The sequence below is a fragment of the Phyllobates terribilis genome, unplaced genomic scaffold, assembly GCF_046119375.1.
Source record: "Phyllobates terribilis strain yellow unplaced genomic scaffold, ASM4611937v1 Scaffold_11__3_contigs__length_659146591, whole genome shotgun sequence".
Taxonomy (NCBI): domain Eukaryota; kingdom Metazoa; phylum Chordata; class Amphibia; order Anura; family Dendrobatidae; genus Phyllobates; species Phyllobates terribilis.
The window spans coordinates 58,311,603-58,329,470 of record NW_027362771.1 but is presented as its reverse complement, the minus strand read 5'-3'; the positions used below and the strand labels follow the sequence as shown (position 1 = coordinate 58,329,470).

The window sequence follows — 17,868 nt, the reverse complement described above, 5'->3', positions numbered from 1 at the left end:
CATGCTCCTTATCTTGGCACTCTCAACTCCCCTGATGGAGAAGCCAGGGCCCACCGGAGGAGTCTGGTTCTCTGGTGGGCTTGTCCAATGCTGCCCTAAAGCAGGCCAGGCTAAGAAAAGTGTGGGGGAAGTTTCAAGGAGAAATAGGGGCGGCTGAGGACCGTGTGTGGACACTCGGCCGCGGGGCGGCTAGGGACCGAGTATGGACACCTGGCCGTCCCCTGGCGGCTGGGGACCGAGCGTGGACACCCGGCTGCCGGGGACTGAGTATGGATACCTTGCTGCCAAAGCAGCCATGAGGTAGTGGCCAGCTTCGGCCTCCTCCAAACTAAAAGGCCCCATTTCAAGTTCAAGCTAGCAGTATGGTATTGCAGCCTGGGTGTGGGTGGGTGGCCGGTTGCACACTTACGCTTGCATTCCAAGAAAACAAAGCAGATGCTAACTTCTATCATCATCATCATGCTCCTCACCTTGGCACTCTCAACTCCCCTGATGGAGAAGCCAGGGCCCACCGGAGGAGTCTGGTTCTCTTGTGGGCTCGTCCAATGCTGCTCTAAAGCAGGCCAGGCTAAGAAAAGTGTGGGGGAAGTTTCAAGGAGAAATAGGGGTGGCTGGGGACCGTTTATGGACACCCGGCCGCCCCCAGGCGGCTGGGGACCGTGCGTGGACACCCGGCCGCGGGGCGGCTGGGGACCGAGTATGGACACCCGGCCGCCTGGGGACTGAGTATGGATACCTCGCTGCCGAAGCAGCCATGAGGTAGTGGCCAGCTTTGACCTCCTGAAAAATAAAAGGCCCCATTTCAAGTGCAAGCAAGCTAGCAGTATGGTATTGCAGCCTGGGGGTGGGTGAGTGGCAGGCTGCATACTTGCGCTTGCATTGCAAGGAATGGGGGAGGTACAATTGAACACTGCCCTGGGACAAGGACTTGCACGGGGATAGTTGCAAGTCTGCATCTTCTGATGCTGAAAGGATCACTTCTGATGGGCACTCTTTTAGGCAGTGACCTGGGTGTCAGAGATGCTTCCAGGGGTCTTCCCCATGCTGTTCCCATGTCTTTTCAGCACTGTATGCATGTGTCACACAGCACATGGCCAGATAAGATTGTAAAATGTTAAAATGACATTTCCCGGTGAATGCATTTGGCACGGTTGAAAGCAATACAAAAGTGCAAAAACGCATAAAAAATGCTACTTGTGAACATAGCCCAAGGTGTGGAGGAGTATTTTTGTTTTTGGTTATTTATTTTACCTTATACACAAGTCTTTACCCTGGAAAGGAAGTTCCTTAACATATTTCACAGGAAAACCGTTTCAGTTTCGTTTTTGAACGTTTTATTGTGAGCCCGTTAAAGTGGCTTAATACCTCTGACCACGTTGTTGACAGCAGTGACCTGGGGGTCAGAAATGCTTCCTGGGGCGATGCCCATGCTGTCCCCATGTCTTTTGAGCACTGTCACTATTGTTTTGGGCACTTTTTAGGCTTTCTACAGACTGCCGGGGGTGCCGCCGCAAAAATGCTCGGGTCTCCCATAGACTAACATTGGGGTCGTTGCTCGGGTCGAGCACCCGAGTATCACGGTGAGCTCCGCCCGAGCTTCGAGCACCCGAGCATTTTAGTGCTCGCTCAACACTCCATTGCATATTTACCTTCTGAAGAGAGGCGCTGGTGTAATCACTATACCTAGATTTGTTCACTAGGTTTCAAGGACTGTTCCATTTATGTATGGAATTGATAGTCAGCACTCTCAGACTATACGCTATAGGATATGTACACAAAGAGCTTTTTGAGGCAAATCAATCTGAGTATTTTGTGTGGAAACCACTTCAGGAAATGCTGCTTTTCTTTACATCAAGATTTTTTTTTTTTGCAGCCTTTTGATTTGACAGTAGATTTTATCAAGATCATCTTCAAATAAGTAGGGTGCACAGTTTTTCAAAAGCTTTTAGCTCATAGTCTAAAATAGAAAAACCTGCATTTTTTCTACATGTATCTGTTTAAAAAAATTCTGCTCTGAATCTTGTATTTTCCCTCATTTTATGTGTTTTGGTGCAGATAAGACAGCTTCCTTTTCACTGCGTTTTCTTAGTACAGAATTGCTGGAATTCTGCACCTAAAAGCACATTTGTTCTTTTTTTACAAGTGTTTTTCTAGGCTCCCCATAGAAGCTTACATGGAAAAATGGAACAAAAAACACAGTTCAATCATGTCTTTAAATGCACAGTGGGCATCAGTTTTCACAAAATCCCACCCATTTTGCATGAACCGTTAAATACTAATTTTCTGCACAAAAATAAGGCAACAGAGAAAACTAATGTCTGCCATGTGTGAACATGGCATTAAAGCGGTTGCCCAGGTCAGGTGACTTCAGCGATGACGCACTGCTGAAGATACCTAACCACTGCAGCCAATCACAGCTCCCAGAGGTCTGCTTCTTTGATGACTACTTCTGATGTACGCGTAGACCCCGCGCTGGATCCCGGTAAGTGCAGATAGAGGAGTAGCTTTGTTATTTTTTTAATATACCACCCCATTGGTAAAATATTGATTTAACCCTTCTAATTACTGCTCCTATAAACAGCAGAGTGGATTTCCCTGAAAATAGATGGGAAGAGTTTTCCAACCATTTATTTATCATTTTTGGGTGGATTTTGTAGCTAACCTCCTAAAAAACCCTTCAGTGAGCGCTGGTGTGAGAAGAGTTTTATTAAAGTGTGCCCATTTCTTCACAGTAGCCTCTTATTTGTATCCAATATAAAGGACATAGAAGCTTTGTGGGCTATGTTCGGTGTGAACCATTGGGCTATATGGTAAGCCTTAGCAGCTAACATGTCTGGCAATCGTCGCAAGCTTATACTGAAGGCACCAATGGGAAAAAGCCACGCACAGGTACAACTATTACTGCGCTGTGGACTTGCTTGTGCACAGCCATGGTGTCAGCAGCCGCTATACTGGCTGCGCTCCCCTTCCCTAACCAGTCATCTCCCATAAAGCTGTTTAGCACGCGTTAGAACAACCACAACCGTTGCCACCCAAACAGCAACTGACTGAGTAATCAATCATCAACGACATCCTGGACTGGGCGGGGCGAGTCTGTGTAGCCGCTGATTGGTAGATTCTTCTAGCACTATTGCGCATGTGCGAAAGTCTCTAAGCCCCAACCCGGAAGTGAATCGCAGGGTTGTTTAGTTTGACACGTAGTAACGGGAGTGTGCTGCGGCAATAGCGGCCCGGGAGGTGAGTGCGCCCGGCTAGTGTCGGCTGTTTGTGTGGTGTGTAGCCTCTCCTATCGCTATGGCCACATTGATGTAGACTAATGGCGCCATAGGGATAGTGTTATAGGGGCTTTCTCCTGAGGTAGCTTTCGGGTTTTCCTCTGCAATGAATAGAATCCCGTGTGCATTGTCTTCTTATTCTGTCTTAAAGGGATTCTGGTGTTTTGTATAGAAGTAGCAGCCACTGTAGTGTCTGGGGACCACCACCCAGCCATCCTTAGTCCCCTGCCTGTATGTGGCCCCTTTATTTCATGCTAAGCCATTGTGTTTTCCACTGGTGGCATTAGAAATCCTAGTGGAATGTGTTCTCTTGCTATTTACTTGAATGGGATCCATTTATTTTTGACTCAGTTTGTGAGTTCCACCTCAGCAGCCACGTACATTTAAAGGGATTGTCCACTACTTGGACAGCACGTCTATAAATACCAATAAGAAAAGCTTACACTCAGCTCATACTCTCTCCAGGGCTCGTATGACATGTCCAATGAACGCTGCTCATTAATATTCTGTCAGAGCTGATAATCCACCTTGACAAAGTAGTAAAGGCAGCAACCGATTGGCATAATGTTACGGGAGCCCCGGCCACAGTGCAGGAGATGAGTATAAGCGTTTCTTCTTTTACTCGGATTGGTTGTCCAAGTTGTGGCCACTGCGTGGTCTGCACCTCATCTTCTATGTAAAGGAATGTTTGTCTCCCACCTATCTTATATTGATGGTCTCGCCTATAAATAGGTCTTTAATTGTTTTGGCCTCTAACATCATCTTCAAGACAGCACTAGTAGAGCAGACATGGTGTCCTGATGTAGTGGTCAAACTATCCAGGTTCCTATGTGGAAAAATAGTCACCATGAAACAAGCAGAGAGTTCAAATGGTATGAACTTTAATTTGAGTCCCGACATGTATAACGCGCTTCTTATTAAAGTGGTATTCCCATCTTCAAGATCCTATCCCAATATGCAGTAGGTGTAATAATATTACCAAATACCTCCAATTAGAAATGTAGTATAGTATTTTTGATTCGCTATCTCTCTTACCCCATGAGCAGGCTTTACAGGACCTTAGGTATCCACGGTTACGACCACTAGCAACTAGCTAACTAACTGACTTTATCAGTGGACATAACCATGGATACCTAAGGTCCTGTAAAGCCTGCTCATGGGGTAAGAGAGATGGCGAATCAAAAATACTATACTACATTTCTAATTGGATATATTTGCTAATATTATTATTATTACACCTACTACATATTGGGATAGGATCTTGGAGATGGGAATACTCCTTTAATCCATACAGAGACTTACCTCAAGCGTTTTATATATTTTTTTCTTTGCACCAGAGAACCGTTTGTGTTTGTTTTTATACATCTCAGGACTCCAATACTGCAAAACTTCGGCAAACTTCTTGTTTGTTTATTGCGCCATATGGCGTTGTCCAGTCTCCTATCCATAGAATAGGCCATCTATGGGGGTCTGACACTTGGCACACCCACTAGTCAGTTGAAAATAGCTCCTGGGGCAGTTCTATGCAAACACATTGAGTGGGGCTGTTACAACTTCCTTCCATTGTGTTTCTATCCCAGCTGATCAGTGTGAGTGATTGGTTTTATAAGCATTTTGCAATTTGAAAGGGGTTGTTCAGTCACACCCTATTGATGACCTAAAAATGGGTGAAATTGCAAAGTGCGTGTAAAACCAAACAACTCTACCGATTAGCTCTTATTAAAAATGATCTCCATTCTCAAGTACATAGAGTTCATAACTCCCCCTTCATGTAAAATAACTCTGTCTCCAGAGATTATCTTCCAGGCAACATTTCCCCCAGAGCCTGAAAGAGGTCATTTATATAAAGTGATAAAAAGTAAAAAATGATTTGTCAGCAATAAGGCATCTGATATGAGACATACAGGTATCGCTCTCCCCAGCAATCTATAACCTGTATGCCCATATTAATAGTTTAGATAAGTCAAATGTGGTGACAGATTCCCTTTAATTTCCATACATCTTATCCTGTAATGGTATGCTGTTCAGAAATACTTTTCTTGTTTCATTTTCAGAGCTGCTGCCATGTCAAACTTTGATAACTTCAACCAAGAGTTCTACCAAACAAGCTATAGTATTGATGATCACTCTCAGGGTTACAACTACAACGGGCAAGGTGGAGCACAGTATAACAAGTGAGAGAAGCTTTTCTATCATATTTCTCGTCAATAGAAAACTCATTGACATCTATGGATATATTTTTAGTTTGCTGTGAAAACCTGCTGACTCTGCAGAGGTGATTCCTTCTTCATGCGCTCGGCTCAATACCTTCACACGTCACAGGTTGTTTTTGCAGAATGACCCTCTTTGCTTTTTCTCCTTTAGCATTAGCAGTGTACTTATAGGAAAAACCTGGTGACAGGTTCCCTTTATAACCTACGGCCACCACTTTTCAGCTCCATGTGACAGCATTCTATAATGACTCCAATTCGCCCTGCAATAACCTTTTTATATACTCACCTACGGTGTGGTCCGGTCTAATGGGAGTCGTTGGTCTTCATCCAGCGCCTCCTCTCTTCTTGCGATCACTGTCGACCTTCTCTGCTTCGTATGGATGACGTTTCCTACGTCATCCACACAGTGTTCCCCTTCTCGCTCCTATACAGGCAGAGACGTGCGTCTGCATAGGAGCGAGAAGGGGAACACTGTTTGGATATCTTGGGACGCGTCATCCACACGAAGCAGAGAAGGACGACAGTGATCGCAAGAAGAGAGGAGGCTCTTTATGAAGATCAGCGACGCCCATCGGACCAGACTGCCCCGTAGGTGAGTATAATAAAAGGGGGTTTTTTTGCTTTCCATGGCGAATTGGAGTCATGTATACTGCATTATAGAATGTTGTCACATGGAGCTGAAAGGTGGTGGCCATAGGTTATATAGGAAAAACCTGGTGACAGGTTCCCTTTAAGCACACTGCTAATGCTGAAGAAGGAAAAGCAAAGGATTAGGGTCATTGTATAAAATTTTACCGTATTCAGAGCAGAAATCAGGTGTCGGTATATACTGACACATGTGGGAATTTTATTCATCTTTACTCCAATATTTTATAGGGATGTGGTGGTGTCCTCCTACTGGACACTGTTTCTATTTTCTATTCATTTGTTCTAATAAATTGTCTATTAAAAAAGTAATAGTCTGTTAATGAATATGGATCTCTTCTTGACTCTGGATCTAGCTTGCATGAGCAGAGTATGTGATCGTACATTTCTAATTGGAAGTATTTGCTAATAATAACATTACACCTACCACATATTGTAATAGGTTCTTGGAGATGGGAATACCCCTTCAAATTCTGATTACTGTGATCCCCTCACTGATCCTCACTTTATGAGCAAGCACAAGAGACAATAGAAACGCAGGAAAACCTTCTTTTTCTAAGCAGCTTCGTTACTGCCAAGATAGCAGGTTTTGCCTGCAGAAAAAAGTGCAGCAAAAACGCAATGTGTGAACATAGCCTTATACTTGAGACTACAGCTATTCTTTTTTTCCTTTGTTCCTCATTCTGTATCAACTTCCTACACCCAGAAAGTGTCTTTCACGTCTATATTACTTTCAGATTGCCTTTGATATGTATGATGGCTGTCTGTGGCAATTTCATTTACCGTATTTTTCGGACTATAAGACGCACCTAGGTTTTAGAGGAGGAAAATAAAAAAAATAAAAATTTAAGCAAAAAATGTGGTCATGATGCACTTTTAAGGGGGAGGGGGTCTTCTGCTGACACTGGTATAGGGGTAATGTCCCCCAATTCTGACAATATCCCCCATCCTGGTATATATGCCACCCCCCTTCCTTTTATATGTGGTCCCCATCCCCATCCTGGCATGCCTGGCATCCTTCCATCCTGGTATGCTTGGCACCCCTCATCCCTGTCCTTGTATGCTTGGCACCCCTCATCCCTGTCCTGGTATGCTTGGCACCCCTCATCCCTGTCCTGGTATGCATGGTCCCCTTAATCCCCATCATGCTGCACATTAAAAATAAATAAACACTCCTACTCACCTTTCTTCTCTCCTCCAGCGCTGTGTCCGGTCTGCCTGCACTGATCTCTCCATGTGAGCCGTGCATGACGTCACTGCCATGTGCGGCTCACAAGGAGAGATCAGCTGCCGGAAGTCACTGCTCCCCACGCCGGGTCTGTGTGCGCGGGGAGCAGTGACTTCACTCTCCTTCATAGCCGGCACACAGTGGAGCCGCGCTGCGGCTGCTGCTGCTGCCGGCTATCTCCTGTGCCCGCACATTAAAAGGCATGAATATTCACCCCCTCCCAACTACCATGGGCGTGGAGAGAGGTTGAATATTCATTCTCTTTAACAGCGGACAAAGCAGATAGCCGGCAGCAGCAGGAGCCGCAGCGCGGCTGCACTGTATACCGCTATTAAGGAGCACTGAATATTCATTTCTTTTAGCAGCGGGGACAGTGTAGGCTGCAGTAGGCGGCTGCTGCCTCCTATGCCCCGCTCCTCCCACCGCTGCCGCTCCCCCCGCACCACACATAAATATACACCCCCCCAACATTCGGACTATAAGACGCACCCCCGATTTTGCTCTAAAATTTTGGAGGAAAAATGTGCGTCTTATAGTCCGAAAAATAAGGTAGTTCATATCTGAGTGGTACGTGTGTAAGAATCCCTCCAGTGCCTTATACTAGGACTACATGGTGATATGGCTTGCTTGATGTGTCATGAGATATGAGGATTGCAATGTGGCATCTGATTGTTGCTGGGATAGCATTGCACATGGACATACAACTGTTCCATAACATCCAAATCCCCAGTTCCAAGTCTCACCCATCTTTGCCCCTAGACTTTGATGTAAGATATGTGTGACTTGCATGATTTTATTAAAAAAAAAAAAAAAATGTTTTTTGGCCTTGCGACTTTCCAAATCTGGTCATAGTGTGATGTGTAGTTGTAACCAATTTCACTTCTAGTGTGACATATGTGCTGTCAATAGGTACGGCAGAAACGTAGGATTTTACTGATCTGCTTTGTAGATTATAAACTGACAAATGCTGTGTTTTTATGGGAAAACCTGATGACTTTTTAATATGATACCATCCTATGAATTTAAAAACCTCCTAAAGTGAAATCTGATTGACGTCTGCATTCACGCGTATTTTCCAGACAATACCAATATGACTATAACCAACAAGGTGGCTATATACCTCCAGACATGATGACTCAACAGCAGCCTTACACAGGACAGATCTACCAACCAACGCAAACGTACACTCCGACTTCTCCAGATTCTGTGTATGGAAGCAGTTTTGATGATGAGCCACCTTTGTTAGAAGGTAAAGTCCACTCTATGTAATAAGCTGTGATTGTGTTATTTTATTTACAGCTATAACTCACATTCCGATAATCTAGGCTTTATCAGCCAGAGCAACCAGGGTTCACTCAGCAGTACACAACTTTTTCCATATTTTTTTTTTCTCATCTGTTATTTTACTCCTGAAGTTTTTTCAAGAATCCACAGAATAAGAGTGTCTGATGGCTGAGGTCCCAAAGCCAGGTCACCTACCAAACACAAGATCAGGGATCCAATGTTCCCATCAGAAGGGAGCGGCAATCAAGCGTTTGCACTGTGTCTCCATTCAAAGTCTATAGTACTGATGTATGATTGCAGAGCTCTGTAGATGGCTGTCTTCATCATTCCTATAGACTTTAACCCCTTACCAACATATGACATATTAGTACGTAATTTTGTATCTTTTCCAGCAGATGATGGGTGTGCTATTCAGTAATTATCTGCCTCCCAACAGCCGCGAGTGGAGCGGTACTCCTCCTTCGGTTGTTACCATCAATCTCTGACAGGAACATTTATAGCACTCATCCCCGGGAGGTGTGCTGCCCTAACACCTGTGACACTATCGTGGGGTGCAATTGTGGCTGGGGGTCTGCTGAAGACCCATTTGCCTGTCATAACGGTACTCCTATGAAAGCCTGCCCTTGGCTGGCGTTCAAAGCAGGGCTGTGGAGTCGGTAAGCCAAACCTCCGACTCAAACTCCTCAATTTCCATGACTCCGACTCCCTCATACACTGTTCATGTTTAAGTAATAAATTTACTGTAGCACAGATTCATCTCAGCTAAGTCTAGACCCTTAGATCAGGAATAGGACAGACATTCATAGGACATTACATAACTTTCCCAAAATTCTTATGAAAAAATATTCCCCACAAACTGCATTGAACTACTGTACCCAATTTATTATATATTTTAGGAGTCTGAGTTGGTACATTTTATTCCAACTCCACCAAAATGGGCTCCGACTCCACAGCCCTGGTTCAATATATTACATATTACAGCAATACTTTAGTATAAGAGATATGACGATCTTAGGTCCAGGTCTACAAAGGGAACTAAACAAAGTAAAAAGACTTTAAAAATATGAAAACATTTAAATGTTCAAGTCACCCTCTCTTTCCATCATTAAAAATAAGGAAATGGTGGAGGAAAGAACGAAAGCACAAAAAAAACAATAGAAAATTGGGGTTAGATTGAGTGTTTAACCCCTTTAAAGCCTGGGGCATATTGGTACGCCCCAGGCCATCACCCCCGCTTCAGTGAGGGCTCCAGTGCTGAGACCGCACTGAACCGGGCACATGTCAGCTGATTCTTACAGCTGACATGTGCCCGCAACAGCCTCGTGTGGAATCATGATCCACCCGCGGCTGTTAACCAGTTAAACGCCGCTGTCAATCTCTGACAGCGGCATTTAACAGCGCTGCGCCGGAAGCGCGGCCTTAGCCCCGCCCATCAGTGACCCCCATCACATGATCGCGGGTCACTGATGGGTGGGCATGGCAACCCAGGGTCTGCAGCAGACCCCTGTGTTTGTCATGTCTCGCTAGCTATGAGCGCCACCTAGTGGTCGGCGCTCATAGCACAGGAGCGTTTCTCCTGCATACAGGCGATCTGCTCGTCGCCTGTATGCAGTAGAAACGATTAGGAAACTGCAGCTTCTAGTCTGAGACTAAAAGACTATTGAAGCATGCAGAAAGTGTAAAAAAATATATATGTGTGTGTGTGTGTGTGTGTGTGTTTATATCGCCCCATTCAAAATAAAATAATAATAAAAAATTCCCACATACACATATTTGGTATCTTCGCGTTCAGAATCGCCCGATCTATCAATATAAAAAAAAAATTAATCCGATCAGTAAACGGCATAAAGAGAAAAAAATTCTAAATGCCAGAATTACGTTTTTTTTGGTCGTCGCAACATTGCAATAAAATGCAATAACGGGCGATCAAAACATCAGATTTATCCCAAAATGGTATCAATAAAAACATCAGCTTTGCATGCAAAAAATATGCCCTCACCCGGCCCCAGATCATGATAAATGAAGACGCTGCGGGTCTTGGAAAATGCCGCCTTTTTTTTTTTTTTTTTTTTTTTTAGCAAACTTTGTTTTTTTTTTTCCACCACTTAAATAAAAAAGAACCTGTACATGTTTGGTGTCTGCGAACTCGTAATGACCTGGGAGAATAATAGCAGGTCAGTTTTAGCATTCAGTGAACGTGGTTAAAAAAAATAAAAAAAACTGTGGAATTGCTTTTTTTTTGCAATTTCACCGCACTTGGAATTTTTTTCCCGTCTTCCAGTACACGATATGGTAAAACCAGTGATGGCGTTTAAAAGTACAACTTGTCCCACAAAAAAATAAGCCCTCACATGGCCATATTGACCGAAAAATAAAAAGGCTATGGCTCTGGGATGAAGGGGAGCAAAAAACGAAAACGGAAAAACCCAAGGGGTTAAACTCCGCATCCGTCATCTTACCATTCAATTTGGAAGTCAAGACCACTGTTCTCTTGGGCTAATTTGGTCACTGCTTAGCTGCATATTCACAAAAAATGTTACAGATAATATCAAAATCTGAAATATAGTGTACTAAGGGATAAACAATAGTTCCGTATATATCTGTACATATATTCCCGGTAATATATATGCACTCTTACTCTGCAGAGCTTGGAATCAATTTTGACCACATTTGGCAGAAGACGTTGACCGTGCTGCACCCTCTGAAGGTAGCAGATGGCAGCATCATGAACGAAACGGATCTGACTGGACCAATGGTTTTTTGTCTTGCATTTGGTGCCACATTGTTGCTGGTATTTATAATTTTTTGTCAGTTTCTTGTTTAGGTGTTTGTCACAGCACTTGAAATCAAACTATTCACTTCCATGACAGGTTTTATGACTCCATCTTGATATTACTCATTCAAGGAGTTGCCCAGTATTAACATTTTAGTGAGGTTTTAGTTGGGTTTTCCCCAACATTAAAGGAGTTGTCCAGGTAAAACGAGTTATTACCTATCTACAGTAGATGTTAACTTGCTGATTGGTGAGGGCCCAACCACTGGGACCCGCTCTGATCAGCAGAACAAGGAACTGGTGTCTCGTTTGAATGGAGTGGAAGTGTACATTGTGATTTGCTTCATTCATTCTCTGTGGGGCTGCCGAATGCTGCACTTGACTTTTTCCGACAGCTCTATAGAGAATGAATGGAGAGGTAGTCAAATGTCCAACTCAATGTGTCATTTTGCAACAGGGATAAAAATTCCCCCATCTGCCGATCGGCAGGACACCCACCAATCACTCGGTTATCTCCTATCCTGTGGATAAGTGATTACTTGTTTTAACTGGATGACCCCTTTTAAGTAAAAGGGAACCTGTCAATATGTTTTTACATATATATGTAGTGCTATAGCTGTAAAAGTACTTGTTCCCTAATAAATGGATCATATGTACCAGTCATGAGAAATCTAGTAGAGAAGTCATATGCAAATCTGGCTGGTACACCGGATTTCTGTATCATGTATTGGAGGAGAAGCAAATATACAGCTCCACCACTGCTGTAATAAAAAAAAACATACGGCACATTTTCTACAAGTAGAACAAATGTATATAAAGAAAGCTTTTACATTTGACATCTTTATTTTGTAATTCTTTCAGTGTAACTTGTTTTTTTTGTTTGCTGACAGGCTGGGAAAATTCAGTTTGGATATGTGTATGGGATCAGTGCAATCGGCTGTCTAGGGATGTTCTGCCTTCTTAATTTGATGAGTATGACCGGAGTTTCGTTTGGCTGTGTTTCCAGTGTATTGGGCTACTGCCTTCTTCCAATGATTATCCTGTCTGGATTTGCAGTAGTTTTTTCTTTGCAGTAAGTCTGTTTTCCTTTATCTAAATTATTCAACTGGAACATAACCCTTTACCCCATAAGTGGAACAAGTTCTGTTGTGGTTTTGAAATGCAACCCTCGTCAGTAGTTCATTCCTCTTAGTACATCCACAATTCACCTCTTCCCCATAGTCTCCAAACATGCAGTTTCGCTCTTAAAGGAGTTGTCCAGGCAAAATAAAACTTTTCCCAGGGGCCAGGATATGTTAAAAAAAAAAAAAATCCTCAGTCATACTCGCCTACCGGGACTAACACGGAGTCTGCACAGGCTGCTTCATCATCTGCACTGATGTCACCCATTCACAAGGTGGTGGGCTGCAGAGGCCCCCCGGTGTGCTGCAGCCATCATCATAAAACATCTGATTATGTGCTGCTGAAGTCACCTGATTGCTACAGCCACTTACAGGCTGCAGTGGTCCTGCTGCTGGTGGAGCAGTGATGTCTCCTCTTTCTGTAAGTTAAGACCATCGATCCTGGATCCAGATGGGTGAATGTAGGGGGGGTATGAAAGTGGGAAACTATCACAAACTTTATCTTGCACCTTTAAAAGGTCCTTATTTCTCAGTGCCGTAAAAAGGCACTAAAAAATAAGGGAACGGCACCCTCCAATGTAATGGTTTTCAGCTGTATACTATAGCTAACGCCCCACTGCAATTGTCATGATTGGTGCTAACACCATCACCTACAATAATTAATAGTGACAGCAGCATCTAGGTCAGGGATGTCAAACTCAAATACACAGGGGGCCAAAATGAAAAACTTGGACAAAGTTCTAAGCCAACCAGTATACAGTATAATATAAATATATATATATATATATATATATATATATATATATATATATATATATATATATATATATATATATATATATATATATATATATATATATATATATATATATATATATAGAATAATGGACCGCACATAGTCCTCCATACAGAATAATGGGCCCCACATAGTCCTCCATACAGTATAATGGACCGCACATAGTCCTCCATGCAGAATAATGGACCGCACATAGTCCTCCATGCAGAATAATGGACCGCACATAGTCCTCCATGCAGAATAATGGACCGCACATAGTCCTCCATACAGAATAATGGCCCACATAGGGGTGGCGGTTCTGGTGTTGTGGGCCAAGTAAAGCCACCCTGCGGGCCAGATTTGGCTCACAGGCCGGAGCTTGACATGTGTGATCTGTATGGTTCAGAGGGTGAAAGAGGAAGCTCCCTCATTACTAGCATCCCCATGATGCTGTCACATGCTGCCGATTGGTATGGGGTCTACAAACTATGGTGACCTGTAAGCCTCTGTAATAAGCAGAGTCTAACAGATGTGTGTCAGTGTAAAACTGACAGGTCTGTATATTAGACCTATGATCAAAGTGTAAAATGTGCTTGTTCAATAGTGCAACTAAGTTAAAAAAAAAAATGGCATAGATATGGCCGGAACAACCTGACTTATAAAACTGTCGCCTTATTTAACCTACAGGGTTAACATCTTAAGAAAGAAAAATTAATTTAAAAAGTATGCAAAAAAAATTTCTTCATACCACCCCACAACTAGATGAAAAAATGGTATAATTGAAAATGTGATAATGTCCCACAAAATTAAACCACCATATGACTGTCAGCATAAAAATAAATTCTAGCTTTTAGAATATGACTGAAGCAAATTGAGTGGAAAAGTAGCACAGCATGGAAAGAAATTTATTTTTTAATGTGCAAAACACACACCCCTATATCTAGCACTATCATGTTTTCTTATTTTATATATTTTATCTTTTTTTTTTCCTGGTATCTCTGCAGTTATACTGACCAGGACACGGTATTCCTTATATCACAAAGTAATTGTGTAAAATTTGCAAAATTGTTGTTTAAACTAAGCCCTCCCGGTGGAACCATTCACTAGAAGGGCGCAGTCAGAGGGCTGTATAACATGGACGACGATCACATTTCAGCGCCCAAACCAGCCAGTGGCTCGATAGCAAGACTCTTTAAAGGGTCGATATTGACTTTTAGGATTGCTACTTCCAATAAGTGGCACTAGATTCTAGCCCTCTTTTTCTCTGAAGATGCAATTTGCTTATATAATTACCCAGAGGAGCATTGCAAGGCTTAAAAGTCTCCTCACTCTGACATGCCAGGCTAGGCATGTCACTCTCCACATGGAAAAACATTACCCCTTAGATCCCGGTTAGATGCCTCTCGCCTAGCCAAACCAGTTCTCACACTTTGCACTGATGTGAGGCAACACCCTGTAACACTGTCTGCAAATTGAGATTCTGGTTTGGCTTTGTCGTGTGGCAAGACTTGTTAAAGGTTCGATATTGACTTCTAGGATTGCTACTTCCAAAAGGTGCCACTAAAGTTTTAGTCCTCTTTCTCTCTGAACAGGCAATTTGCATAGCTGGATAGAAATACATGCTATCACGCTCAGGTCAGGAGAACCGCCGGCTAGATCGAGCATTGCGATCCAATCGTCGTCCATGTTATACAGCCGTCTGACTGCACCCTAAGGCAGATGAGGTCACTTTGCACTCCATATATCCTTTGTTCCAGCAGCAGGGGCGTACCTATAAAAGGTACAGGGGTTGCAATGGCACCTGGGCCCTGGAGTCTAGAGCAGGGTTCCCCAACTCCAGTCCTCAAGGCCCACTAACAGGTCATGTTTTCAGGATTTCCTTAGTATTGCACAGGTGATGGAATTATCACCTGAGCAATACTAAGGAAATCCTGAAACATGACCTGTTGGTGGGCCTTGAGGACTGGAGTTGGGGAACCCTGCTCTAGAGGATTCAAACGGTCTATTTGGCCAGTATGAAAAGACTTGTGATAATTGGAGCCCCTCTTTGAGATCTTGCATTAGGTCCCACAAGCTTCAAGTTCCACTACTGTCCTGTACTTCCCCAGCTTTGTAGACTTGCACAAAACCGTGGTTGACCATGTTTTCTTTTGTAATACCCGCACAAAGACCACATGTGGATCAAAGTGACTCCATCTGCTTTATAGTGAATGTTTCCATTGGGGGTTCCATCAGAATCTGGTCTTTTGGAGGGCGAGGGGTTGAGGAAAACATGATTATAACTGCTCATGGTAGAGCACAGGGTGAATGTGAACCTTGCCTTAAAAGCAATCAAAAATGTTAAGTGCTCCTACTCAGATCTCTCAATGGAAGGCGTCATGGCTTCAATAAAATAATCTGTAAGTCCAAAGTAAGACCTCCTACACTCCCTCTTATCCCACCCCCTCATCTCTGCACTGTCCCTGAACTGCAGTTATCATCTACATATAATGGAACTGCTGAAGGGGAGAGCCCACTTAAATATTACGCGATGCACGTCTCCAGACGGCATATTTGCAAGATAGGTGGAAACTTGCTCTGTAGGGAAAGGGTTAAAGTGTGCAGTGTCCAGCCAACCTCCGTTCAGCTACTTACTCTATATTAGCAGTGCAGAGTAAAATGAGGACCGCCCCAAAGGTTTAAGCCATTTGCAGTCTGCAATCAGTTAAGCCGCAGCTACAAACTTACTACTTCCCCATTATTTTTCCCTGTCTTATATGTGAAATAGATGTTTGCATATCCATGTCTTGTATTTTCTTCTTTTGATAATGTAGTAATATGTGGCATTGTGTTTATTACAGAGGGATTCTTGGTGTTCTGCTCACAGCATTAATAATCGGCTGGTGCAGCTTCTCTGCCTCTAAGATCTTCATTTCTGCTTTGGCTATGGAAGGACAGCAGCTCCTCGTCGCCTATCCATGTGCTTTACTATATGGTGTATTTGCCCTGATTTCTGTTTTTTGAACTGTACGTTAATGTTGGACTACAATGGGCCAAACACATTTTGAAGATGGATCTAATCTGCTGTCGTGGATCACTAAGCCGTCATTGTCTTGCACACTTCTGGGGATCAAGTGACATACATCTTATGTTCGTGTTTTATATAGGACTTTTAAATACTGAAGTTACTCAGAATATTCTTATAAAGTGCTAACATTTTATAGCATTTACTGGCTGAAACATCGAGCATGCTGGGAGTTGTTCTATAAAGAAGCAAAATTTGAAAGTAATAAAGAAGATTCTGAGTTCAAGATGTTCTATTTTATTATAGCATCTAATTCAATTTCTCAGTGTTCGACCCTATGTTCAATGGTATTTCACAGTTTACATGTAGATAAAAAGTTCAGTATGTTTACTATTTTTAATGTGGTCCTGTGTTATAGCCCAGAGCTGCATTCATAATTCTGCTTGTCATCCATTGATGCAAAAAAGCCTTTTCGGCAACGTCAAAGATCTTTTAAATTTTCTTCTGGTTTTCCTACAGCAGATTATGGAATGGTGCATATACTTAACAGGCAATGAATGCTGAGGGATTTCAGCTCTACTGTCAGCAGAATTGTGAATGCAGGTCTGAACTAATTCAGGCTGCAATGTAGGATCAGTAGAAGTAAAGTATTTATAAACGTGGAACTATGAAATGAAAACACATGACTTGATGTTCACTTGTAAAGCTAATTTTGATCATGGCTTATAAAAACGAACAATTCTTATTTAGGTGATATTTTCCCTTATATTACAACATTACAGATGACTGTCATTTTTTTTTTAAGCTCTAATGTGACTTAAACGCCCTTTTTAATAAATCCTTGTTTTCCCGAATAATTAACAAGTCTGATATGGTATTGTTGTCACATGATCAGTTTTGCAGCCAATCATCAGCCACTGATTGGCTGCAATCACATGACAACAATGTTACTTGACTGCTGGAACATTGGTGGACCGGTGGCAGTCTGAAATTTGTGTTTTTTGTTTTTAAATCCAGTTAAGTAGGGGTAGTCAATGAGCCTGTTGCCTGTTCACCAGTTGTCCATTCTTGGACTATATTTTGTCCATACTGATCACTGCATACCAAGGCTACCCCATATGACTTACCGATTTTGTGATCTCTGAGTCAGTTGTCCAACCATCATACCGTCGTAATGATATAGTACCAAAAAAGAGAGAACCCAGTTAGTCTTGGGCTTCAAAGCTTTTAGGTAAATTTTGCTAATATTTCAAGCAAGTGCAACAGTCGCTAAAGCAAGTCTCCCCAACCTGTGACTTGGGACCCACATATGGCTCGCAGGCCCATGGTGTGTTGCTTACGCTGTCTGAGCTTATTGCATTAACATGAGGCCTAGCAGTCGGCTATGAAGAGAAGTACTTCAAATGGTGACTTTTTTGTGACTATCCCTGTAAAGCACATCTAGCTGTGCATATATTGCTAGGGAAGGGGGTGATAAATATGAGAGAGACTGGATGTGGCTCCCAAGATAAAGATTTAGGACCACTGCTATAAATTATGCTTTAGTGTGC

General features: G+C 42.8%; 1 protein-coding gene across 1 annotated transcript; it reads left to right on the top strand.

Annotated features, from left to right (window-relative positions):
• The first annotated feature begins 3,103 nt into the window (after window positions 1–3,103).
• YIPF5 (Yip1 domain family member 5) lies at window positions 3,104–17,182 on the top strand. Its single transcript, XM_073651271.1, has 6 exons — window positions 3,104–3,237; window positions 5,330–5,449; window positions 8,441–8,610; window positions 11,291–11,436; window positions 12,309–12,490; window positions 16,155–17,182. Exons 2-6 carry the CDS (start codon window positions 5,340–5,342, stop codon window positions 16,315–16,317), a joined length of 771 nt encoding a protein of 256 aa, XP_073507372.1. The 5' UTR covers window positions 3,104–3,237; window positions 5,330–5,339; the 3' UTR covers window positions 16,318–17,182.
• The last annotated feature ends 686 nt before the right edge of the window (window positions 17,183–17,868 follow it).